Source organism: Athalia rosae, chromosome 6, assembly GCF_917208135.1.
Source record: "Athalia rosae chromosome 6, iyAthRosa1.1, whole genome shotgun sequence".
NCBI classification, from domain to species: domain Eukaryota; kingdom Metazoa; phylum Arthropoda; class Insecta; order Hymenoptera; family Athaliidae; genus Athalia; species Athalia rosae.
In genome coordinates, this window is record NC_064031.1 from 4,391,581 (window position 1) to 4,416,879 (window position 25,299).

Below are 25,299 nucleotides of genomic sequence, written 5' to 3' on the forward strand. Positions count from 1 at the left end.
AAGGATATCTCGATGGGATTTGTTCCCAACTCAATTTAATCGACGCCTATCTACTACGTGCGTGTGAAACGTAACGCTGTCGAATCGAAAAAAAAAATTACGAGACAAAAATTTGTACGACGAACGAAATGAAATGCGGCGAGCGCGCTGGTTCTATTAAAATTTGAACCGAAGAGAGCAATGGAAAAGGAGAAAGAGAGACACACAGAGATAGGGTATTGTCCATCGTGACTGTCAAGCTTGAACTCTGGTTACGACGTAAAAGTAAAGGTCTAAGAGCCGCTCGCTTTGTTGGAGATCTGGATCTGACTCACGATATAGTATATTCCCTGCGGGTTTTAGCGTGAGCCTCGTCTAGTTGAAGCCGGCGATAATATAGTCGAGGTCTCCGCGCCGCGAAAGGAAGTCTGTCAAAAAGTGGCACAAGTTCAAAAATTATTTCTTTCAACGAAGGCTCACGGTGTTTCGCGGGTGGATCGAATCCTCGGTGTATATTCATTCGAGGTCGTTTGCACGAGCCGACGATATTCGCACAAGGGGCGCTAAATATGCCTAGAATTTTTCACACCTGAACTCATTACAGTTTGAGGGATTTTTTTTTACACTCGGCAATCTCGTTCGTCGAAAGTATCTTCCGAACGAATAATTCTCCATTATATTCCATCCTTTTGGGGGAGCTGTCAAAATTTTTCCATTTTCTCAGACAATTCTAACGGACGAATAAATAACAAATTTGAACTTCCTTGTTATTGTCCGCATCGTACGAAACGTTCGTACATTTCTACACGTTCCGCATGATTAAAATTTATGAATTTTCATCCAGGTAATTAAATATCCATTGCGGTGCAGTGCCGCCCCAGGTGTGTAAAACGTATGTGTACATAATCAATGTTCTGTGCAGCTGAACCCGAGCTCCATGGGTATGATGTTATGTGGGCGCTAGATCTTTAAATATGTATTATATTCATAATGTCGCGAGATTTGCACGCACCCACGTGATACATTCTCTTCTGGAAACAATTATTAACTTCTAGCTTGTACAGCCAGTTGTCAGAAAGCATTTAATATATCGTAACCTACGGTTATAATAGTCGGGGCGATTATTATCTGCCATTTCCAATCTGCTACTGTGACCAATCGACGACGAATAATCCTACACTTTGATAAATTGTGAACGTGTGCGAATCGGCCGCGGTACACGTCGATGCGTACCATCATACACACACACACACACACACACGCGACGAACAAAAGTGATTTGTAGTGTGCAAAATTATTGAACGTCGCCGTACTTCATGTATCCTAAGATTTCTCACAATGGATATATCAGACTTACGCTTATTACTGACTGCCGCAACGTGACTGCGAACGTTTCAAGGCTTCGACGCATACAGCAGCTGATTCGCGAAAAGCAAAACCTTTTTTGTCCGTAACCTGAGTTATGTATGTAGAAGAGAATGAAACTACAATGCAATCCGTGTGACAAGAATGTGCAATTAGCAATTAATCGACGATAATTTTCGACTGGCTTAATAATTGTACGATAATTAGAATAGTGGAAGATCGTACCAGATCCTAGTCCAAAAAAACAAGAACGAAAAAAAACATCCATCAGAAAAATTATTTAAGGTCCTCGATTGCTCGCGTGCGATTTTTTTTTCCTCCTTTGTTCTTTGTTCAAATAATATATATATCGTGATATTATACAAGAAAAAAATTCCTCCGAGATATTATCATCTTCAGCCTTGGCTGGTAATATCGGGGCTGTGTATCGCCTCGACTTCCCCCACCTTCTCGATTCTCGATGACGAAGTACGAATTAATTGATCAAGGTCGAGAAGCTTGTAAGCAAATAACTATTTCATCGATTGTATTCTCGGATCCTACGTGCACCGCTGCGAATAACGTACCCCGCGATCATCCGAAGAGTGAGTCAACTTTTAATAGCCTATAATCAAGAGTCGACGAAGTGGGGGTGGAGTAAACTTTCACCATTAAAATGTTGGATTCGTTGAGAAGGCTCGTGCGACGCGGCGCAGGTGACAGAACATTTCTTTCCACACTTCGTACAATCAGCTTCTTTTATCGATAGGACAGAAATTACGTCACACGGTTCGACGAGTCGCGTTGTCCGTCGAACGAGAGAGAGAGAGAACCGAAAGAAAAAGATAAAAAAACAATAAATAAAAAAAACATAAAAAAACCAATAAGAATGTCCGAGAGTGTCGGCTGGAGAAATAATTAACTGTCGTAAGATCGAATCGCGCGATTCAATAGTTGTCACACACGGCTGTATAGAAGTGTATAAAATGTTTTTCCGACTTTCTTGCTTCTGTTCGACGTGTTACCGTACGGCAAAAGCTACGCGGTGATATTTAGGTAGCGCGGAAGGGATATAAATCTCTCTCTCTCTCTCTCCCGGACAGACGTTAGTTGCGATAGAACGCGGATGTCGCGTAGTTATTTGCATTCGGTTTCCATGCACCGACGGAATCGATGGGGCGCGAATATAACGTGTCCGTCCTAACGTCCGTCTGCCAATTACGATGGCACATCGATCGTAAACATTGAATTTTATCGTCCGCGGAAACAATCGCTTCTTCTTTTTCGCCCGACTCGCTCATAAACCAACATAGCGGTGGCTGCGACTCACCCCGTATCACGGTTATTCCGCGAAGATGATTTTACGATAGCCTAATTCAATTTTCGCCATACCTCCTCCGCCTCCTTTCCCGTACTCCGCATGAATTTATTCCGTGTATCCGATTGCCGAAAGGGAGACTAGCGAACGTTCTCCCGTATACGATTTCACAACTGATTTCATATATATGGAACAATTTTCTTTTTACGGTCGAGAACAAAAGGATGTTCCGATCCTCGTACATGCGAATGAAATTTATGCAAACTGAGAATATACCCGGAGCTGGAAAGCTTGTGCAATGCCCGCTGCGTCTGTCGCGTTCGGAAATTTGCGACCTCAAATCGAACATAAAATATCCCGAGAGATTGGGAGGAAAAAAATTTCATGTAATAAAGTTAATTACGTTAAGGAGCCGATCCCGCTTACAGCTTAGTAGATTACGTTGAATTGATTCGTCTTTGATGATTCACGAACTGCAGATGGACCCAAAACTGGGTGATAAATTTTCAGTGATCTTGGTAGCGACTCTCCTCCGATAGATCTGCAACTTGGCGCTTGTGGGCGAAAAAAAAAATCGACACCCCACCGAAAACTGCTCGAGCCCGCCCCGATAATTTCTCCGGCATCATTGATGATCGTACCGATCACGGCTGAAGGAATTTCACCGAATTACGAGGACAGATTCTTGGCGTAGAGTTTGTTGCGCGTTACAAGATTCTCTTTGGGTATCTTCGGATCGGAGAAAAGAGACAAAGCCGGCGGTATTCGGGCAAAAAGAGGAGTCCGTTCGAACGGGCACATAATAGGATGACTCGGGGAAAGTTTCGATGGCGATCGTGCGAGAAAGTGAAAGTACTTCCTAATTGAATTCATATACATATATAGACGAATTACTATTTTCACACGTTGCGACTCGGATGACGAATTCCCTTTTTTGAATCATAATGTTGCGGTAAAATCAGCTCGACAAACAACGCGATGGTATATCGTGAGAATGAAATACCTGCCCGCACCTGAACGCGACTGTTATGTTCAGATATTTTTGCATTTCGTGTGAGCGACCACCAGTTTGTACAATTATTGTTATCTAGCTCGTTACCTGGTTTCAATGATGAAAAAACTAAATCACCCCAAATACACCTGAAGTATCAATCGATCCAATCAATTTTACATGAATGGTATGTGCAGACAATCTTGTTCGCGATGCAAAGAATCGCGTGATTCTTCTTTTTTTGTTGCCCACCCTTCACACGTGTACACTTGCGTGAAATTGTCGGGCGGCGAAGTGGACTTTGGTCAGTTAAATTACTCCGATTAAATAATTAATTAATTTAATAACACGCGCGTAATTCAATTTTGAAGGAAAAAAAATTGTTCGAACCGCTTATTAAATACACACGTCTCCCCACGCCGTTTTTTTTTTTTTTTGAACATTTCTACACGACGTATAGACGATTGCGTAAAAGGGGCTAGAAACGCCTACGCGTTGTTAATTATCTATCTACGTCACTCTTTTCATAATTGAACGTAAGCCGGCAGCTTTCTATAGCGCGCGGTATCAATGCCGGCAACTCTCGTTTCAGTACGGAACATAAATCAATCATCGAACCCCCCGACTGCGCTCAACGGGTTCAACCTTCTTAATATACATATATACCTGTAACCATTCATGCCCGCGCCCTGCCGGTTGAGCTACCTTTGCTTGTCACCAAATCGCAACTAATTGTAAGCCTTTTTCACCCGATTCCCCCATCTCCCTCGCCCATTCATTTCGCCTACTGATTATAATTATTATACCACATCCATATCGCCAATTCGACCCTGTCGCTTGTCTTCGTCGTTTGCTCCATTCCAGCCGAAGTTATTGAGTCGATCGAGAGGTAGGTGTACAATAAGTCACGTTGCTCGACTCGAGCTCGACGACCGTGAGATACGTTTGGTCTTATTCGCGGTCCGTTCGTGAAGTGGGTGCCTCGCTTTTCCACCACAATACCGAATCGAATCGCCAGCTCATGTTACATACATACCAAATTAATACCCCGTCGTTATCCGCTTCGTATTAACATCGACCTGGCCACGTGCGGTCGTAAACACTCTCGTTAAATGTCAATCGCTAGAGAGCTTACCGTTCTATCGACCATGAATACTCTGTCGGACGTAGTGATTTCATAGCTCTTCAAAATGTCCTGTGTACCTGCATACTACTTTACGAGAGTAATTGATCCACTTAGGCTAACCGAACTGCGGCGGTTGATTTTATGGAAAGCTTCGTAAGTCCCTATCTGCCGAAAGCTCGTCGTCGTGAGGACGATTTGAAAATATTCAAGTCTAACGATAAGAGAACTTGGAATTTCGTTCGTCGAATTCATTCCGAACAATCTGGTGTGGAATTCTTCGCAATCATTTCATCATTTTTTTCAAAAATCTTCTCAGCGTTCGAGAGATCAAGACGTCCGCGAATGGCTCGGTTAATTTTGTCCGCTGGGGGTGTGTCTGGTCTGCAGAATTTCTCGTTCACATGAAACAAAGCCCCGGAGGTATGTGTGACATTTTCCACAGTGACCGTGAACCTTCTTACCGCAATGAGACTTTCCCGGTCGAAGATATACGTAGTACGGTAAAGTCTCGGGTGACAAATTAATAATGCTTGTCCACTTCAAAGACATGTCCGTTTCTAACGAAATGTCATTGTGTTTGAAAATTGTAGTTGTCCAGCGGAATGCAATATAGCACCGAGTGCAAAAAAAGCAGCGAACCAACCGACCTTTGCTGGAAAACAGCTGCGACACAGAATCGACAGCGACACCCACGTTACATACTTCGACGGAATTGCACTCGTCGCTATCGGTCAAGGAAACGATAGTTCCGAACCGAAATTATTTTTGGATGGTTTTTTTGCACCGTCCAACGGTTATTGGACGACGTTTCGCGTAAGATCGAGGAAAGTAAAAACGAGTTAATTCATCATGGATTTATTATCAGTAGGATCGGCATAGATTATAATTGACAATTTCACAGGCGAGCGCTAATATCGGGATCCTTTATCCTCGGGCAGTAGAAAATAGATGGTAACGTGCCCTTTAGGAGTTTCCACAACTTCCTGATGGCGAATTAACCGAGTTGCCGTCAGTCCGTATATCAAAGTAGGAATACCTGAAGTGAAAAGACGTTCGAGTAAATGTAATTTTCGATTTCATTTACGGTTTGTTTAGTCACTCGAGTAAAGGGATTTGGATATTTTCGTACCGAGATTTATGATTTTAATGAGCATGAAGAGGGTGTTGTCTGCGCTTAGATCCTCCTTTGGTCTTTTCGTACAGTGATACTTGACGTAAGGATAACAACCAGTTCTTAGTATGTGATAATTACTGTTTCCAACTTCCCAGTTGAAATGAGACATTCCTCTTTGATCGTTCACTACGTCGGCGTACCTCACGAAATAAGATGTCCAGGGTGGCTCGTTCGTTTGCAGTAAATAACTCGTGAGTACCTGACGATTTCAGTTTTCAAATATGCGATCGAAAATCAAAATTCCTTACGCGAAATTAAAAGACACTCACCTCTGAAGCGGATGGCTTTTTCTTACGTATAATTTTTCTCGTCGACGTACCGATCAGAGAACGAATCCAACCACCTCCCAAGGCCATTTGGTAAACGAAAGTAAATCCACCTTGATAAATTTTGGTTGTTACGCATTTGAGGAAAGCCGGTTAAAACTTGAAACAATATATAAGTTACTCCGTGTCTCAAAGCTGTGGGTATATTTCATCCAAACTTTGGCGTCTCCGAGGTGCGAATAATCCCACGTTAAATCTGGAAAGAAATTTTTCGATCGAGGTCGAGTTACGTCGTGCGGAAATATTCATAGGCTAAAAACACCTGCCGAAGTACGATTACATCGAATGAATTTCCTCGAAAAAAAAAATGATTTTTATATATCGAGACTTTGGAAGGACAACGTAATCCAAAATTGTATCATAAGCAGGTTTGCCAAGGGCTAAATACGTGCGTGACCTGGATGTCAATGGAGCAAGAGCCCTAGATCAATAGCTGGCTTATCGTTATAGTCTGCGATCATTAGCGCGACGCGTACCATTACAGATTACGTCGTATACCATATTAGAGAGATGCAATGCCTGGAATACTGCGGTAGAGCTCCCATTCACAATCTAAAACACGTGGTGAGCTGCCCCGGTGCAGGATCACTGAAAATACCATAGCGTAGTGGACGCGGTCGATTAATACGCCAGCACGTGATATTATTTACAACGTTCAACTTCGGTTGGTCGTACTCTCGGTGTAAGCAAGCTCATGGAAATTTACGGAGAGGTATACAATTTTGCCGTTGTACACGTAACGCGACTGTCGATCGCTACTATAAGCGAGTTAACGATCCAAAACCGCGATCTATTCCTGGACACAAAGATAATTATGCGGTAATTGCATCGTTGGTCAATGTATCGCCGCGAACCCTGAAGACCAATCAACTCACCGCGCGATCGCGCGTGGATCGTCGTCCCCGAGGGCGATTCGGGGGGGTCGAAGGAGACGAGTCGAATTACTCGGGGGGCTGAAGTTTTTTGTTTCGCTCCATTTTTTTCACAGCTGGTACTTCAAGGCTGAAAGTAATTCCGACAAAACTGCGGTGCTGATACGTTGAAAGGTTTCAAAATTTCGACTAGTGCATACGTATGCGAATTAAATACAGTTTGATTTAACTCTGGGACCACGCCATTTTGAAATAGTTCTAGCGGAAGCTCCTGGATACCTGGATTCGAAATTCGTTTGCAAACACTAAATTGCCCCTCGTGAACCGCGGACACCTTCTACCGACACCAATTACGTTAAACGTACCGTTGGACGGTCCCGGGTGGAATACATTAGGTATCATTGCGTCGGGGTGGATCGGAGTTGGTAAGGGGTGACGATCGTGTGGCAGCTTGACCGATTGACTTTTAGGTAAGGTCGTAATGGATAGGATCCGAACACCGATGTCCAACAACATGTTTACGGTGTATCCGTACACTTTCCGCTGTTCGAACGACTGGTTGCAAATATTCGAAGAATCCAGGCGGATATTCTTCCGATGGAAATATTTGTCGGCCACGTGTGCGGCGATTACGTTTACGGCGCGAAGTAAGTCCAGCTTCGGTATTTCTCACGTTTGGCCGCATACCGTAAACGCGGACACGGTTGAACGCGATGCAACGTGTGTGTATTTGTGGGAAATCGCGAGTGCGGAACTGGAAAAAACATGCGACATGTGTAAACTTGGAGAATCGATCGAACGAAATTATTTTTCGAATACGGCGCGGTCTCTTTCGACTGGTTGGAGGCTTTCAAAGATCGCGTCCAATGAACGCTCGGCGTCGCGTCCCCCCCCCCCCCCCCCCCCCCCGGATTTTATAGAGCTTTCCGTTACGTGGAACGCGTTATCCGCGCTTGCGCTTTTCATTCTCATCATCGTGCAGAGGTGGAAATAATATCATTTCATCGTTTCGTACCCCACGAAGCGGTCGACGCGCACGTTTTTATCAGGTGAATTTTACACCTGGCGAAAATCAGTAGCGCAAATACCGATGAAACTGTAGCGAGCGATGCAGATGTAATCTGCAAAGTTGAGCGACGAACGGACGCTGTGCGGCGGCGTCGTCGACGCCGCGTGGCCCCGTATTAGCTCGTCAGACGAGTTCTCCGGAACTGGAAATCTCACCGAGTTGAGATAGTAAAACAAACATGGCTGGGTACAAGCGAGAAAAAGAGGGGCAAAAGCCTTACTCTCGGTTTACCACTCACCTGACTGGTGGTGGGCGCTCGGCGTTGCCGGAACTGATGTCACGTTACCCGTGCGCTCTACGCTTGCTTTACGTGGGCAGTAAATGTGCGCAAGCGGTTACACGTAACTACATTCATATAATACTACACGTGTATATGAAGCGCCGTGTCTTTGGATCCATTCAAAAAACTGACGGTCATTCGAGCCTGCACCGCGAGCTAACGCTCGAAGATCGCGAGATTTTAATTTGAACATTCCAGATTGCAGCCAATCATTTTTCCCTCCCCCCCCCCCCCCCTCCCCCCCCCTCTTCTTTGGTCGTCCTCTGTCGAGTGGACCAACATCGTAGCATCAATCGAAGCTATCGTCGTTTATTTGCATCGCAAAACAGAGTATAATTGGCAAACCCCTATGGGGAATCCAATTCCATAGGGGTAAAATTTGTTCCCACACACCCCCACGGCATCCGGGTACTAATATCTTTCGGTGAACGCACGTTACAAGCTACGTAGCGTATCCGCAAATTACCGGTTGCCGATCGCGCGCGCGCGCTTTGTCCAAGGTCAGCGATGAACTCTGACCTCGATGTACAGGTAATCGCTCTTTCGGATGCAGATTTTCCCGCGTGATATATATACCCACATACACATATTTCTTGCGTCAGAAGATTTTTTTTTTTTGCGCAAGCTCACGACGCGGCCTGCGTCAAACCGATTCCCTCCGTTGAATCTTCGTCCACCCCCCGCAGCGCTGGTATCGACGATGCATCACGGTATATTCGCCGTGCAAATTCTCACGGCTTACGAGAGCTGCAGGTGCTCATATCTCTCGGATAAGCTCCACGGTGCCAGGGGTCACTGGATATCGTATACAAATATACAATACACGCGCTGCTCGCATCGCTTATTGCTGTCCCGCCACTGGCACGGGGCCAACTCGGCTGGGATTCAATGGACCGATTAGAATTTCAGGGTGACACGAACGCACCGTATACACCGGCAACACCACGGATCGACAGGGACGTATCTAAACATTCGAAAAAATCCAACGTAAACGCATGTGCCCTTTAAAAAGTCCAGTTTTATTCGGAGACGGATTCGGATGCGATTGCATTTCTTGAATTCGTAATACGTAAACGAAGAGTTCCAGGGAAACTGGCCAAATTTCATACGAGGCTTGAGCCCACGTTAAGTTTTCCCCGTTACTCTCTGTATACGTATGTATACTAAAATTTAGAACCAGCGAAGCTTTACGGTGTCCCCTGATGTTTGCACCGTAGGTACCGATAGCTTCTATGATATTCCCTACGGTAATCGGTATACGGTGTAATCAGCGTTACCTATAAACGTTATGTACGTTGTTCTCGATGGTGCGGAATACGCGCTAAATATTTCGACCGTCACCCACATCGGTTGAATGTATGTATAAGCCCCGTTGATTCTGCGGCTCCTATATCTCGGTGCATACCCACCGTGTTGCACCGATATCATGGACGATCGGAAGCGACGCTCATCCGATTTTCGCCATACACAGGTACGCGTATACATACGTACATCCGGATGTAATCACCCATATCGCGCTTCGAACAGCGACCGCATCAAGATTCTGTGTTATCCCGTGTAAATACCGTTGTTTCGTTGGGCTAACTAATTGGACGCGATTGTTTAACCACGTATGTTTCAAGTTTCATTTATTTGTTTGTTTGTTTTTTGTTTTTTTTTTTTTTCTTTCAAACGGATTACGTGTCGATATTTGAATTAATTTGTTGTTATGGCTGCACCTCCGTGACTCGTTCGAAATAACTGCGATAAATGCTTACAAGCGGGTAACAAAATCTGGGCAATAATTCCGACCCGGGAGTAATAAACGCTCGATCGATGCGAATTCATTTCTCTTTTTTTTTTTTAGTTTTCTCATCGTCGAATGAATAATTTATGATAATCCGTGTCGCGGCTAGACACTTTCGTTATTTTCAACCGTTGTATTTCCACGGTGTTTTTCCAGCCGCGACAACCGGATCCGATCATCATCCGACTTACATTAGGCTTTGCATAACTGTGTAAGACACGCAGTCTATGTAACCTTTACGCGATGAGACACTCGACTGTGAAATGACGTCATCGACCTATCAAATCTGTATATAGGTGTAATAAAGCTGGCTCGTTCAATTGCCAGAAGAAAGAATCGAGGATAACGTTCGAACAAGACCATCGTCTTAACGGTCCGAGTGAATCGCCGAATATTTCTAGAAATGTAAGAAGTTTTTAATTGCTCAAGTTTTTAGAGTCCCCCTATAGGTCTATATCCTCTCCGATACCGCCACCGCTGCAGTAACTGCTGAATAGTCATGTTTCAGAAGAGTCCTATTTGAACTCGAGTCGAATATCGAGTTCGTTGAACGGTTTTTTGTAATTCCTGTTGCGGCTATCGTACCGTCTGACTCGTGACGATCCCGATTCGATTCAACTTTCAGTTCGTTAGAACAATGAGTGAATTATTTCACCCACGTGTCCAAGTGGATCGAAAATTGCTCGATCTGAAGTACGAGCTTTCGCAGTGATATCCAAACTTTTTTATGTTTCAGGTAAGTCCGATGAAACTTGATGCTCCGGGAAAGTGTTTGTCGTTTTATCCCACTCATTGCGAGTTCGGTAGGTATCGAAATAACGACGATTTGTTGAACCGAATTTAAAAAAATACCAAGTTGCTTAAGTCATCAGACGACTTTGGAACGACAGACCATAACGCACGTCGAAAACTTTCGGAATAACGTCGCATGGTGCTAAAGTAATTTTGAGTTCATACCGAGATAATATTTAACAATTTCTACTCTGATGAATGTTCATTATTTCATTCGTCTACGCGCGGAACGGCATAAAAGAATAGCGATGATGTTACGTTCAATTCCCACGTTATTACCTCTGGAATCAAGGAAATCACATTTCTGAAAAACTTCGTCATCGTACGATAATATACCTCCGTTAATACGGCTGTGGAGTACACGTATCTACTCACGTTGGCTGTTCAGCAAAAAAAAACTTCAATTCCAAAAGTTTCCTCGATTTATAAAAAAAAATTGCAAAATTTTACTCCCCTTGAGGACCGAATGAAAAATGTTCGCATAAAAATTACAGATCTTCGAATGCCTGTGTAAAAAATTCGTGCACTGCAAAATATCAAAATATTCTACGATACAGCAGTCGTGTGTCTATACTTCGTGGGCCTTGCCTGCCTACAATTTAATAGGCGCGGGAGAGCGTCTTTCCGATAGTTTTATTTTTACGAGCGACCATATATATAAAGATTTGCGGAGATGAATTACGTAACGGTGCGTTCATCCTTGGCGAGTATAGATTTACCTGTAGGAAAACTGATGCATCTTCTCCATCATTCTCTCTGCATAATTTACACTTAGCAATCAGCCATTAAGGATTCTACAATCGCCATCTGCTCGGCGAACGTATAGAGAACCGTAAAAATTTTTTTTTTTTTTCTCATAGTTTTGCTCATGAATCACGTTTCTGCTTCGTGATCGATCTCGGTAACGGAATCGAACGATCGTCCGTGCACACGATGGTCCCTTCACGTGTAAATCTACCGTACGTTACGTTTCTGGTAGTTTTGAAATTTTTTTCCAATTTTCCCCCTTCTTATTTCTATTAATTTTTTTCATCTACAAACCCACTTCGTTACAGGTCGGTAAATCGAACGGAGTTATAACTTGTGCCGCGGATTCTACGTAACCGAGAGTATCCGAACGTAATTTTACCAATTTAATTCATTTTCCCTCCTCCGTCGAGCTATGGTACAAGGATAACTTTTACTCGCATGTTTAATTTATGCATGAGATGCTCGGAATATCCTTGAAAAAATACTCGGAGATCTGTCTCGTAGGATCGTAAGTTGAATTGTGGTAGATATTTCACGTTGAAGAGAGAATTTTCGATAATGGTAGAATCCAGTTTTTTTTTTTTCCATCCAATTACTACGTAAGTATATTTCAAACGCACCTGTATTATTTCTACATACGTGTCTAGCTGAATTCGGTCGAGAGAATCTTTACTTAACAACTTGCGTATGGTTTATATGCATAGGTGATGAGCATCTGGTATAAGTTCCGTTTTCCTCTCGAGTGGTATATCCAATAAGTAGGATACGGATGGTATACGTATACGTATATACTACTTACGGAAAACAACCACTCGGAAGATCGAGAATCTTTTCAACATTAGCTTCTTCGTCTGCGGCTTCTGCGAAGAAAATGAAGAGCTAACGACTGGCTGCAGTCTCATATCGAGTAATTCAATATATAGCGGTTAGTTTTTTTGTGCAGTGAAATTGAAAGAGAACAAAAAAACAAAAAAAAAAGGAAGGAACGTTTTTGCGTAGTGCGGTTAAAGATCGACTATATCGTTGCAGTGGTTGCATCCGCCAATATTTTAAACCGCTGGAAGAGATTGCTTTTTTAATATCACTTTCCTCCGCTCACACAACTATATCTTCGCTCCCCGTTAATCAGTAATTTCTTCTTTTTTTTTTTTTATGCCACATGCATATGATATTTTTTGTGCGCTGACCCGAAGTGCAATTTTCGACTAATTTCGCGAGCACGTATCACGTTCTTTGACGCTATTTCTGACCAAAATGTGGGTCAGGGTTTTTCCGCGTGTCTCATAAACGCTGCAGATATTGAAAAAAAATCCTTCTCGAGGTACATGCGCTTGTATTTATGAAGATCTTTGCTTTTTTGGAATAAATACGATTGATATACCTCCTACCTACAGATTTATACAAATATCGTCGATTCGAGAAAAAGCTCCGAGGCCAATAATTTTGCTATCGCAATATTTTCCGATGAAATCCTATCCGGTGTCGATTCGATAGTCGAAAACCAGGAGGGCGTGGCCCACAAAACATCCACGATCCTCTTTCAAAGGCACATCGCTAAAATAAGTAGCATGTAGTAGAGCAGCCATGAATAATATAAAAAAAAAAGTTGATCTCAAGAACTGAAATTTTCGCACACATAATTTTCCCCTCGGCGTTTAGCGGCGCAGAAAAAGGAACGAATATAGCAAAAACCTGTAGCGTAAATAGGCGTGGTTAATTAAAGGGCCGGTATCAATCGTATATTAGACACTAGGCACGTGTGTACAATGTGCAGTTTACGGAGTCGAGTTATCGAGGTTCTTATCTCTAATATATCGCGCGTTTGAAACAGTCCCGCCCCTTATACGGCGAGGGGTAACCGATAGCACAATTAATTTCTTCTACTCCTATATTCGTTATAGGCAAGCCAAGGTGTGCAGGAAATGCGTGCAGCAGATCCGAGTCCTAAGATCGTCCCGATCATAAAACTTACTTTCTCGGTATAAACGTACAGTTTCCCCATTACATGAATACGGGCAGAAGTATTATAATAACAGGTGCGCGTGAGATCTGTGCTTGCGTTCGTTGAATCGTTCCAATTTTTTTTTTTTTTTTTTTTTTTTTCTTCAATCTAACGATTATTTCGCGTTGTCGAAATGATTAAACTTTACCAACAAGTCTGCGAAATTGAAGGCAAAATGTGAAAGAAAAAACGAACGTCAATATATATTTTATTGGCTAGCGGACTCGATTTTCTCGCTTCAATCATTTCGGTAATCAGCGAAACGTTGAAAGGCTGAAATTACAATCAATTCTAAAAGCTACTAACGAGACCCCAATAGTCGAGGTTAATTAATCTCGACCGACTCGAAATTTGCACATGCAGAGCGTACCGCTGAATGCACGATATACATCGTATAATATCTTCCGCACGTTACGCTTGTTAATGATAAATTGCACACCGATAAACTGCAGACTCCTTAACGCGGTTTGGTCACGAGTGAAAGGAATTAAAAGCTCCGTTCGATTGTAAAGCGAAGTCGAATAGTACGTATAGCTGCTGTTCCAACGATCTTTCGGCGTTACTCGTTATATTCTCTCAGCGAGCACAGTTCACCTCCGCAGTTGAATGAAAAAAAAAATCCTAAATACCCGAGCATTGCTGGTTTACCGGTTATGGTTATTATACGGCGCTACCGAACAACGTAGCGCAGGTAACAATGTGGATAATAACAACACTGTCGAGCTACAGTAAAACTATTGCATAAATTCCATACGTATAACTAGTTGGACTTTTTTACGCTCGATGGATCGCCTCCGAGACGGTATCCGTGCATTTTACCACGCTATCGACGTAGCTAACGAACGTTATTTTTTGCCCCCATTGAAAATTGATATCGGAGACGTTCGTCGTACTTTCTGCTTTTCGAGGTCGATAAACTCGTCGTACGAGGTTCAAGTGTGCGTAGAACTCGTTGTCGAATGTGATCGGACATGTCGAGCGTACTACCTGCGAGTGGTTTCTCACCTCTACGATGTTCATCTGTTAAGCGGAAGCGGAGTCTGTAATCTCTAGAAGCAAAGCGTTGCAGCTGTTAGGGGATCGGGAGCGGAGCCGGAAATCCTCCAGCTTTTGATATATCTACTATTATATTACGTCGCTGCAACGGAGTCACGGTACTTTCGGTACAGTGTCAAGTGTTCCGCGCTTCGAGTTAAGCGTTCATCCGCTACACTCGAAAGGAAACGTCGCACAGACGTAAAAAGCTCTTCCAACTCATGTGCGTACGGGGCATTTCGTGTCAAATCGTTCAAGAACTGACCGTCTGCGTTTCTTCTCTCCTCTTCTCTTTGCCTTATCATTGCGGTTTCGATCTAGCCGCGAATGTCCTCACAGGTGGCACATTTTTCGTTCCCCCTTTTTTCGAAGCCCCCGAGATATTCGGGTCGCTTGGTTGAAATTGTTGCGAATTCATGTGGATTCGGTTAAATTGGCAACCGCTTCGTCGACGACTTCCTCTCGACGTATATCGATAGTTCGAATATAATTGGAATTCCGGATGGCCGGTAGATTCGTTCGTCCAATCAAAATCTAATATTGCTCGTCATTCGCCGATCGCATATTTCTTCACCTTGCTGCGCGGTTACTCGTTGGATCAAATTATGGGGGATATCCGGGTCTCATTATACCCGGGGCATCGCCGTAGATAAACGTATGTACCGTATCATTGTTCCTGCACATCGGGAGCGTACGGAGAAATTATATCGCGCACGGATCATTACTATTATGTATTACCCCTGCATCGCGGACCGTGGCTCGCAATTACGTTTGTAAAAATCGCTTTCAAACCAACAGAATTGCAATGGAATTTCATACGAAGCTCCCTTTGATATCGTCGTCGCGTTTTTCATTACTGCAGTTCAATTTATTTCTTTTTTTCTTCTTATATTTTATGCTCTATAATTATTCACGCACGGTACCAACAACGCCGACGTGCGTGACTTCCGCATTAAAAAAAACAAAAAAAAATGATCATCATCGATTCGTATCACTGCGATTGTGCTTATCGCGTCATTTACGAGACGCCTTCGCCTGGACCAAAAGTTTTTGGTTCACATAGATATGTATTTCGATTTTAACCGATTGGCCGGATTAGCCGAAATTCGCGTAGGTTTTGAACGAAATTTTGCGAAGCAACTGGTGGCTGGGGAGAAAGCAATAACGTTGGAGCGTTTTCCTTACGAGTTGAAGAGGAAATATGCGCGAGAGAGGATGTACCGGTGTACCCGTATGCTCCGAGAAAGAATCTAAGGTTAAAACGCTGACCGTAGAACGTAAATCATAATTTTGTTCGCCGTTTTTGCACCATCGTAACATTCGCCGTTCGATATAATATACGGTAACGGATTAGCCAGAAGACGAAGGAACATCAGCTGCCCGCAAGTCTCGAGATGTTGTACACTCGTAAAAAGTCAACTTACGTATGACCAATGTGCAGCTTGCGGAAATCGTTGAGAGTTGATTAGCCGGTGGCAGATGCTATTGTGAAAAATATACACGGGGCATTCCACGTCGAAACGATTTTTACGAAAGCGAAAATTTCGACATTTTTTTTTTTTTCAATGACTGCTCATTCCAGGGAGAAAATTATGAGGCGTAAAATGTTCAGTGTGAGACAAACGTTTCGGAAAAAAATGAGGCTTAATTTAGTCGAGTGATTCGTGCTTCTGAGATCAAACTACATGACAATAGTCTATAAATTCGAAAAAATAAAAAACAAGTTATAAAGCTTGTAACAAAGAAAGTCAAATTTTGACTCCGAAATCAAAAAACATACAATTCTTTTCCTACAACGAGATTGAGAAAACAAATATAAAGATTTTTTTGAAAATCGTTTTGACGTGGAATGCCACATACATAGGTAATATGTCTGGATACGAACTGTGACTGCTCGTCACAATCGTAGAATATATTCAGAAAATACTTCCGAATCGAATACGATGCTTCCTGAACCTTGACGGTGAAGAGCGCAGCGCGCCGAATTATCCTCATTTTTTTTTTTTTCACTTTCGTCGGATACAGAGATTGGCAACAAGTAATTCGAACTAGCATCTCCTCGCTGTCTAGCGAAACTGTGATTGAAATGTTACCTCGTGCCGCGATTCATTATGATACGTGTACTCAATCTACGCGAGTAACAAATTTTTCCATTACATATAATGTGGAGAAATAAACTGCTTACTGTCAAGATGAGTATGAAAAATTCTAGGATCGTGTAGATTCGCCCCAACAAAAGAGTCATTTTCCAAATGAGCTGTAGTTATACGTTGAAAAAGGAGGAGGAGTTTGAAAAGTAGGATTCTCAATGCTTTCGAAGCATTTTCTCATCCGTCATTTTGCCGTACGGAATTCGCATGCATCCTCGATAACTCCTTCTTTTGAAATCATTTCTATTTCTGTTCCTTTTTGCCATTAAATTTACGTTAAAATTGTTTCAAGGTATGATCATTTATTCTATTATCTTTAGTTACACGTTGTACAGTATCACTGCGAAATGTTCGCGAAAGACATTGCAATGTACGCGATTCTCGTCAACGGCCTCGGTGATAATTGTGTGAATTATGTCACGAATATACCGTAAGCATTTTTCATCAAAACGTTGCCGAGCCTTTCACGTCTATATATATAATACAATAATACATACCTGTTCACGGCAGAGAATTTACGGTCAAACCGGCCAGTTTTGCGCAAAAATTTTCCGCGCAAGGTCTCACTTTTCGAATTCCGTATCGCGCTCTACCGTACAAATAAATCATACGCGAGTGCACGCAGGTGCACGATGAAGATGTAATAATTTAGCCATTATTACACGTCGTACCCGGTGTCCCGAGAATACACGCGTTAAATTCAAACGCATGTTTTTCGCACAGCAATTCGTTACGCACGGTTAACTTTCCGCGTGTTGTAACGATGACTGAGAAAATAAGAATGAAAACGAATAAAAAGAAGAAAAAAAAAAAAAAAAACCAACTATTCAACGACAAAAAATGAATTGGATAAAATCATTCTTCGGACGAGTCGGTGTTATTTCTGCAAGTCAGACAGAGTATTATATTCTAAAGGTATACGGGAAGTCGTCACGATGGATCGAGTCGAATCATTCATATTCTTGTAACTCTTTTTGAGACGCTGTATACATTAGGTATGAATGAGTTTTTTTTTTTTTTTTCCAACTACTAACTAACAAATATATTTTACTTACAATTAGACTTCTTGCCCTTACCCCTGGAGCAATTAATTTTCCACGGCAGTTCAAGATCAAAGAGTTAAATGACAACCGATTTTTCATACTTTTTTTTTTTTTTTTTTTGTTTCTTTTTCTTCTCCTCTGATTCCGACAACCCGGTCGTACCGGCAACGGATTATTGTATCGCTGAAATGTACAGAAGTAGCTGATAAAAAGAAAAAAAAATTGTACAATCAATAACTGAGTGAATGAATAAAAAAATTGCTACTCACGAGCGAAATTCTTTGATAAAGCTGGGAAAATTTATCGATGACAATACTTGTACCCTATTTTTTTTTCTTTTCTAACGAAACTGGGTCATAGCGCCGGCTCTCGACTTGAAGTGAACTTTGTTTCGTACTTGTATATTCGTACATTGGTAACGATCAAGAATATATCCGAACGAAATTTAACTGCGAATTCTGTACTTTACAGCGAACATTATACGTATAACGAATTGTACGCCCGAAGGATAACTCTATAGAAACTTTCAGACGTTGGTCCGATTTTTTACTTATGATTTTTTTTCCCCGTTGTTCGACTTTTTTAAAAAGATACACTGCGGGTGGTAATTGGATAGCAGGATCTAAACAGGTGCTATTACCGGATCATAGAATCTCTTACACATCGTAGAATTGTTCCCTCTTTTTACACGGTCTTTTCACATGTGTAAATATGACTTGTAACTATACATACGTATATGAAATGCGCCTTCGATATGCGATGAAAAATAATACTATAATGTGACCTCAAGTCAAATTCGAATATCGAAGACCGACTGGACGGACGAGCAAATTGGAATATAGGGGCAGCTTGAGCGAAATTACTGATTCCATGTGACCCCCTGCTGATCCTACATTTTTTGCAGAATTTTTTTGAACCATATCGGCATTGCATGTTCGCCATTTTCGCCGATATGTAAGCCATGTACATTTTTTTCTTTCATTTTTGAGGTGCGGACTATCGTACATATCTGGATGAGAATTGAATATAACATGAAAAAAAAAGGTACGTCGAATGCTCGGGGTCGGGGCTAACCTATTCGGCATCGAATGCCCCACATATTATTCTATTAAATTTATGAAAGCTATTAATAAAAATGACGTCGTAATTTATACCAGGAGTGTAGAGGACAGCGTATAAGCAGCGCCATATGTACGCGGTGTGCGCGTTACGAATAACGAATACATTCGGTTATAATTATTATAAACAGTCGTCTACGGTACAACCGAATCTTACGGTCTGATTATTTTCCTTCAGGGTCATATGAAAAAAAATTAATTGATTCGCTAATTGCAAACCGATAATTGTTATACATCCATACAGAACGTCGTTACATCCACGGTGCGACGCGGAGGTGAGAATCGTACGTAATTCCTCTCGCTAGTTACACGTACGATATCGTTCGTTAATTATTCGAAGATTGAAATTTATTGTAGTCGGTAACAAAAAAAAATCATTTTCTCTCATTTTTTCCTTTCAGCGAAGCCTGAACCGAATGAACTCGATCGTCGAATACGTGCGTTTCGATTGCGTAAGAAACGTGATCTCATATATATATACATATATAATATCGTTATGTATTGCGAGCGCAACTTGAGATCTGTAAAGTTGGCCGTGATGTTGATCGAAAGTATATCGAGGACAACTCACGTACGAGGTTCGTTTCTAGGTATAGGTCCGCGCATGCTGGATTCTCCTTTTTTTTTTTTGTTTTGTTTTATTTTATTATTTATTGACTACTTTTTTTCATCGAACTCAATATTTTCCATACATATTTGTCATTGACGAGAATTTCTCCGTACGGAGATGGAAAAGCGAGAAACAGGCTTTACCGCGTGGGAACGTGCGGATATATTATGTAGAGACGAATAACGGATTCGTTAAGAAGAAAGTCCATATCGCACAAAAACTGAATCGCACAGCTTTTCGCACGATACTTATCCGGGGCCACGTCGCGTACGCAGCATCATGTGAGGGTGAAAAAAATTCGGAAAACTAGAGCAGGTATTAGCCACGTATACTATGGAGTCGTACGAAAAAACTACGGAAGAAATGAATTTTCGGAAAACGTTCCTTTGACGTAGCGGACGAGTGCGATATATGAACCCCGAGTATTGCATTTGCTTAATTACAATCTGCAGGTGTTGAACGGTGAAACGTTGACTGAATTGTGTGCCGACGTTGCGGCTCAGTTTTAATCAAAATTTTGCGGTAGAGGTAGCAATAATATATACGTTATGCATCGCGTTGCCGCAATTGACCGCTTTACGACAGCAGATGCAGCCACGCCGGAGACAGAAAATTATCGTTCAAGATATACTTGCACAAGAGGGTTGTAAAAGTAAAAATTTTCACCCGCTTTCGAACTTCAATTCTCTCTTTTTTGGCTACCCTGCAATAAAATGAGTTTAACGAAAAATGCAAAGTTGACTAAAAAGTTCACTCGACTCGACTTGACTCGCAGTTTTTTTTTTACGAATTTCTATTCGGGTATCGGATGCGTCGCATATACCTATATGGGTATGAGTGTGGGGAGACGCTCTTGAAATCGTACGTACCCCGCTGGCCTGATTGCATCGAGAGGTTTGCTCGACTAACATACGGAGTTTCCTGAGTAAATGCGTTCGGTGCAGAAACTATACGGTTCACCGAAGTCCTGTTGCACCAGCACCTCGGGCCATTCTACCTACCGTATAATAATTTCCACGAAATTAAGCTCGGCGCGAGGTCCGCCGTCCGCGTTCGCGAATCGCATCGACGTTTACGGTGAGTAATGACGAAACTGCCGAGTCGCGTTGCTCGTACGCCTCACCGCGTAGCCTACTTGCGTAACCGATGCGAACTTTGGCTTTTTTTTTTTCTCTTCCTTCCTTTCTTGCTCTCGGTGTACAGCCTGTATCGGTGGTACGCGAGGATTTGGGTCAAGATAAGCGTATCGCCCATCGGTGGGTCCTGCAGCTACGCGTCTGCACTCCGCCTCCTCATGCATCCTCAAAATCTGCGACCACCGAGTCCACGGTCTTCTATCTGCTTCACAATCTGCTTCGTTTTTCGTTATTTCTTTTCTCTTTTTATTCTTCTCGATTCGATTCCAGAATTTTGCTTGCTCGACAGATCGATAAAAAAATTTGATGCGAAAGTGATCGTTAGAAAAGAAAAAAAAAAAATAAAAAACACAGGCAAAAAATCTATTCAGATTCGCGTGACCGTGAGAATTCGCAGCGAAACGATGACCGGCGCGAACGCGTGGTATTCCGGGAATGAACGCCGATCGTTGACGATCTGGTGATTTTTCTTTGTCGTGCATGGCGTACAAGAGAATTCCCGTGTATTCGACGTCGTCGACGTTGCGCTTAAATCTGTACAAAATTCAGTCGGAAAAAGATAACCGCTCGCGGTTGTTCGCGGCGGTTATTCGGCTCCGTCCGTATCGCTGGTTGATTCAACCGGTTCGAAGAGGAAAAGCCGCTCGTCCGTACGAACCGGCGGAGAGAAGAGAGTCGTAAGCCAACGTTATGACCATTTCGTGTGACCGCTAAACGCGGAGATGGTAAAACGGCGCTATCTTTAAAGATCTCGTAATATTTCTCGAGCTCCGTAGGACCTCGACGACGAGAATCCCCCCGGGCGGTTCGTGGGACCCCGAAAAAAAAAACAAACAAAAAAAAACAACGCTCGAAAGTACAGCGCTCTGTCGCCACCGGTAATCGAATTACTTACTCGCTTCCTTTCAGTTTTATAAATCGTCGCGTGTCTCGGGGTCGAAAAGCGCACGCCGGGTCAGCGGCTCTCGTTATTATCTCGTGTGTATATGTATAATGTATTTCTGCTATGTAATTTTAATATTAGCAACCGAAAGTGATACTTGATCACGGGGATACAAACTTCGCGTATACGAATGCGATTGATTCCCACCGATCTCTTCAAATTTCAATGTACTTCGAGCGATCGGGATTTTTTTTTTTTCCCCCGTTGCAACTACATTTTTCAATCGAGACTCATCTATTCACTACAAACCTCATATTGTACCGGACTTGTCGCTCGTCTTCGGGATATCGAACCGCCGAATTTGATTTATTATACCCGCGTACATTAGCCGCGGAGGCGGTTGAACATAGATTTATTGGTGTGAAAAAAATTAATCGAAGGTCGACGCGAAACATGGAAGCGCGTCGGTTGAAAACAAAAAGAAAGAGAAAAAAAAAAAAACAAACAAACAATCATAAACGAAAAATGAATAGCTGCTAGTCATCGACGCCGTTGCACTTTCTCGGAGAGCGAGAGAACTTTGGTCGTTTTTCACCGTCAACGATGCATCTGCAGCTGACGCAGCAAAATTCAAAGGACTCGCGATCGACTCTCTTTCAATATCTTCATTCGAATGCACCGTGGCAGTTTATAAATGGAAACGAGTTAATCGAAAATAAGTGGACGATAATTCTGGTTGATCAATTTTTGGTATAGAAATCGATATTTTTCAACGATTCGAACGTGTTTCGAAACCTACTCTGTCGCTCGGTACTTCGAAGTTTCGATAATATTTCAACGAAATCGTTGCAAAATATCTCTCGAGCGCGTGAGTCGATTGGATACAAAAAATAGGTGAAAGTTCACGTACAGGTGCCGCTGTATTTGATCAGCCAACTGAGAATTTCGACGGACCTTTGAACTCGGGAATCGATCACTGATGAAAAATAAATGGCGTGCCTACGTTCGTGCGGCGTAAAAGTGTAAACCTAATCAATCGGTATTATTACGAACGTCCGATGAAGAGCGGGTGAAATTTATTCCCCGGACAATTCCGCGTATAGTTCTTCACTCGTTTAATACGTAGGTCTTCGCTACGAGCTACATGCGCGGGTATACGCCATACGACAGGTAATTACAATCACTCGACGCGGTAGCTGTATGTACGAGACCTTCAGGAACAAGACTCGATATTCGACAATCCCTATGCTCGGAGCCGCTGATCGATGACCTTCGTATTCTTCTTTTTTACCACTTCAATCGTCGGGTCGTCAATTTCGAAGATTTATCGTACTGTATGTAGGTAAAAAAAACGTTTTAAACGACAACGTAACGCCATCGATGATTTATACCTTAGGTACGTATACGTCGCGGATATCATGCATATGATACAGAAATAAACGACGATTCGCTTCGTCCGAGAATGGAACGACAAAGTTCAAAAATTCAGCAACGATCGAACGTCGGATTCGGAAAATAACCACAAGTCGTTCGGAAATGCAACCGAATTCGAAGTAATAAATTTCTTCACCCGAGATCTTGAAAAGCGAAGTTTCATTCTTATTTTCAATCTAATTCCGCTCCGTTCCACAATGGTTATGATTAAATCCGATATTATATATTGTTCTTACGTGAAAAATAATTGTTTTCTACTCCATTCATTCGTTTATTCTTTTGTCGCGCTCGACTGCAGCTTCCGGCAGTCGTTCTTCGCATTTCGAAGCTCACGCGGAAGAGGGTATGCGAGTACATTTGCGAGTGCAGCGGAACCGCAGAACGAACGGTAGAAAAAAAGGAATACATATATATATATTTTTTTTTTACAGGGAAATCATTAGCCGTAGGTTTTGCGCGTACTGCACATATAAATATACATACGTATGTAACGTATACGTACATATCAGTACCGGATTCGTAGGGTTGGTCGGGTTTTAACGATAAGTTACTGAGGTGCGCTCGTGTATCATCGGCATGCGCGGCTGCTGGTACGTCATTAGGAGTGCGGGCATCGCTGATGTCCGGTGCAGTGTAACGATTGGCGCGATCCATAAATCGATCTCTTAATTGCTCTCTCCTCGGCCTGCGAGAGGCTGATATAGATTATTGACTCCAGCATTTGCCAGGGGCCTCTGTTTACGGACCATATAAGTCAGTTATCGTCCTTACAGAACTAGCGAATATTCCACACTTACTCCGCACTCCGCTCACCACGTAACATCGCTGCAGACTCGTCTACTTTATTCGGACGAATGATCTCCAATTCTCGCATCTACGGGGGGGTGAACGGCTTGGTTTTGGGCTTGAAAGTCCAAGCCGCGTTTTTCGCCGTTCTTTTCGCATTTTCTCTCTACCGAGATTTTTTTCGGGAGGCTGTTGAAGATTAGTCTAGGTACGGAGGTGTACGTCAGAAGTTTAGATTATACGTGGACGAATTCAATTATAAACATCCGTTAAGGATTATTCTATGAAAATATATAATCATTGGGTATAGAAAATTACTACGAACGAATGTTGATGGGATATGCCATATTCGACCGGCAATGAGATGACGATCATCATATAGTGCTGGTTTGAAGGTAATGAGAATGAGATTGATAACGACCGGCTACGCGTTTATGAAAATTTCCGTAAATGGTTTGCGAGAAATAACTATCACGGACTCGTAGCGATGCAAAATTGGAAAGAAATTTCGACGTCATTACTATGATTTTTCCTTTCTCGTTTCTCATTGAATTTTTTCACGTTTCGATCGAAGATGTCCGCTGCGGGAGGATGACGCGAGGAAAGTTTTGAATTTCCATCGGAGAAAATCGTCGTCTCTCATCCGGCAGGGAGTCATTAACTGTAACGAGGCCTGAATATCGTAATCCAGTACCTGCAGCGGTGCAATATATAATGTACATATGATATCTACCATCGATGGGCCTCTGTGCAGGGTGTGGGCTGGCGGTCGCCACGATCTTCTGAAACGACGCGACGTCTTCTGCCTACGGATTACTGCACGAGGTACAGGCAAACGAGTTGTAGCAGGGCCAGCAGCAACAGCAGCAGCAGCAGCAACAGCAGCATCCACGTTGCGCACGGTGAAGAAAAAGCTGAAAACTAGTTCTTCCTTGATGTCGCTTACCGTAATGAACAGTGCGCGGTGCTTCATGACCAGCATACATCTCGGACAATCTCATCGTCGTCGTTACGATGACGACGAAAACACTTTTAAGCCACTGTGCGTGTGTCGTACATACGTATATTTATATTCCAGACGTTGTTGCTCGAATCGCGGAAACAGGGAGATCGATTTCGGATACATCGTTGAAATATTGTGGCCCGCTTCCCTCCCTCTTCCTCAATTTTTCTTATGCTCCGGTACGACCTCAGAATCCGAACCATCGACGTCGAAATGACCCTAAAAACCGACACAATGGTCGCTCTCACGCAGGTCGTGGAGGAAGCTCGTTATTATCTTCTCTTTGTACTCC

At 42.7% G+C, this 25,299-nt stretch overlaps 2 protein-coding genes across 8 annotated transcripts in view; one reads left to right on the forward strand and one right to left on the reverse strand.

The window, feature by feature from the left end:
- The window catches only part of LOC105687870 (cadherin-99C), an 81,541-nt gene that overhangs the window by 8,574 nt on the left and 47,668 nt on the right, over window positions 1-25,299 (forward strand). The window lies entirely within an intron of this gene.
- LOC105687874 (uncharacterized protein C15orf61) lies at window positions 5,598-25,063 on the reverse strand. Of its 7 annotated transcripts, none has more exons than XM_048657714.1 (4): window positions 24,738-25,063; window positions 6,202-6,454; window positions 5,888-6,131; window positions 5,598-5,794 (listed from the first exon to the last, which is right to left on the reverse strand). In XM_048657714.1, exons 2-4 carry the CDS (start codon window positions 6,286-6,288, stop codon window positions 5,667-5,669), a joined length of 459 nt encoding a protein of 152 aa, XP_048513671.1. In that variant the 5' UTR covers window positions 6,289-6,454; window positions 24,738-25,063; the 3' UTR covers window positions 5,598-5,666. The 7 variants fall into 7 exon arrangements, with proteins under 7 accessions (XP_048513671.1, XP_048513674.1, XP_020709083.2 ...); XM_048657717.1 differs by lacking the exon at window positions 24,738-25,063 and adding an exon at window positions 20,635-20,759; XM_020853424.2 differs by lacking the exon at window positions 24,738-25,063 and adding an exon at window positions 17,492-17,951.

What these genes read in the sequence shown, in the direction of transcription:
- LOC105687874 (XM_048657714.1), bottom strand. Translation starts at nt 6,288, where the DNA reads ATGGCCTTGGGAGGTGGTTGGATTCGTTCTCTGATCGGTACGTCGACG. An exon ending in AAAAGCCATCCGCTTCAGAG is followed by an intron (nt 6,132 to 6,201) that starts GTGAGTGTCTTT and finishes TGAAATCGTCAG; the next exon opens with GTACTCACGAGTTATTTACT. An exon ending in CATTAAAATCATAAATCTCG is followed by an intron (nt 5,795 to 5,887) that starts GTACGAAAATAT and finishes TTTTCACTTCAG; the next exon opens with GTATTCCTACTTTGATATAC.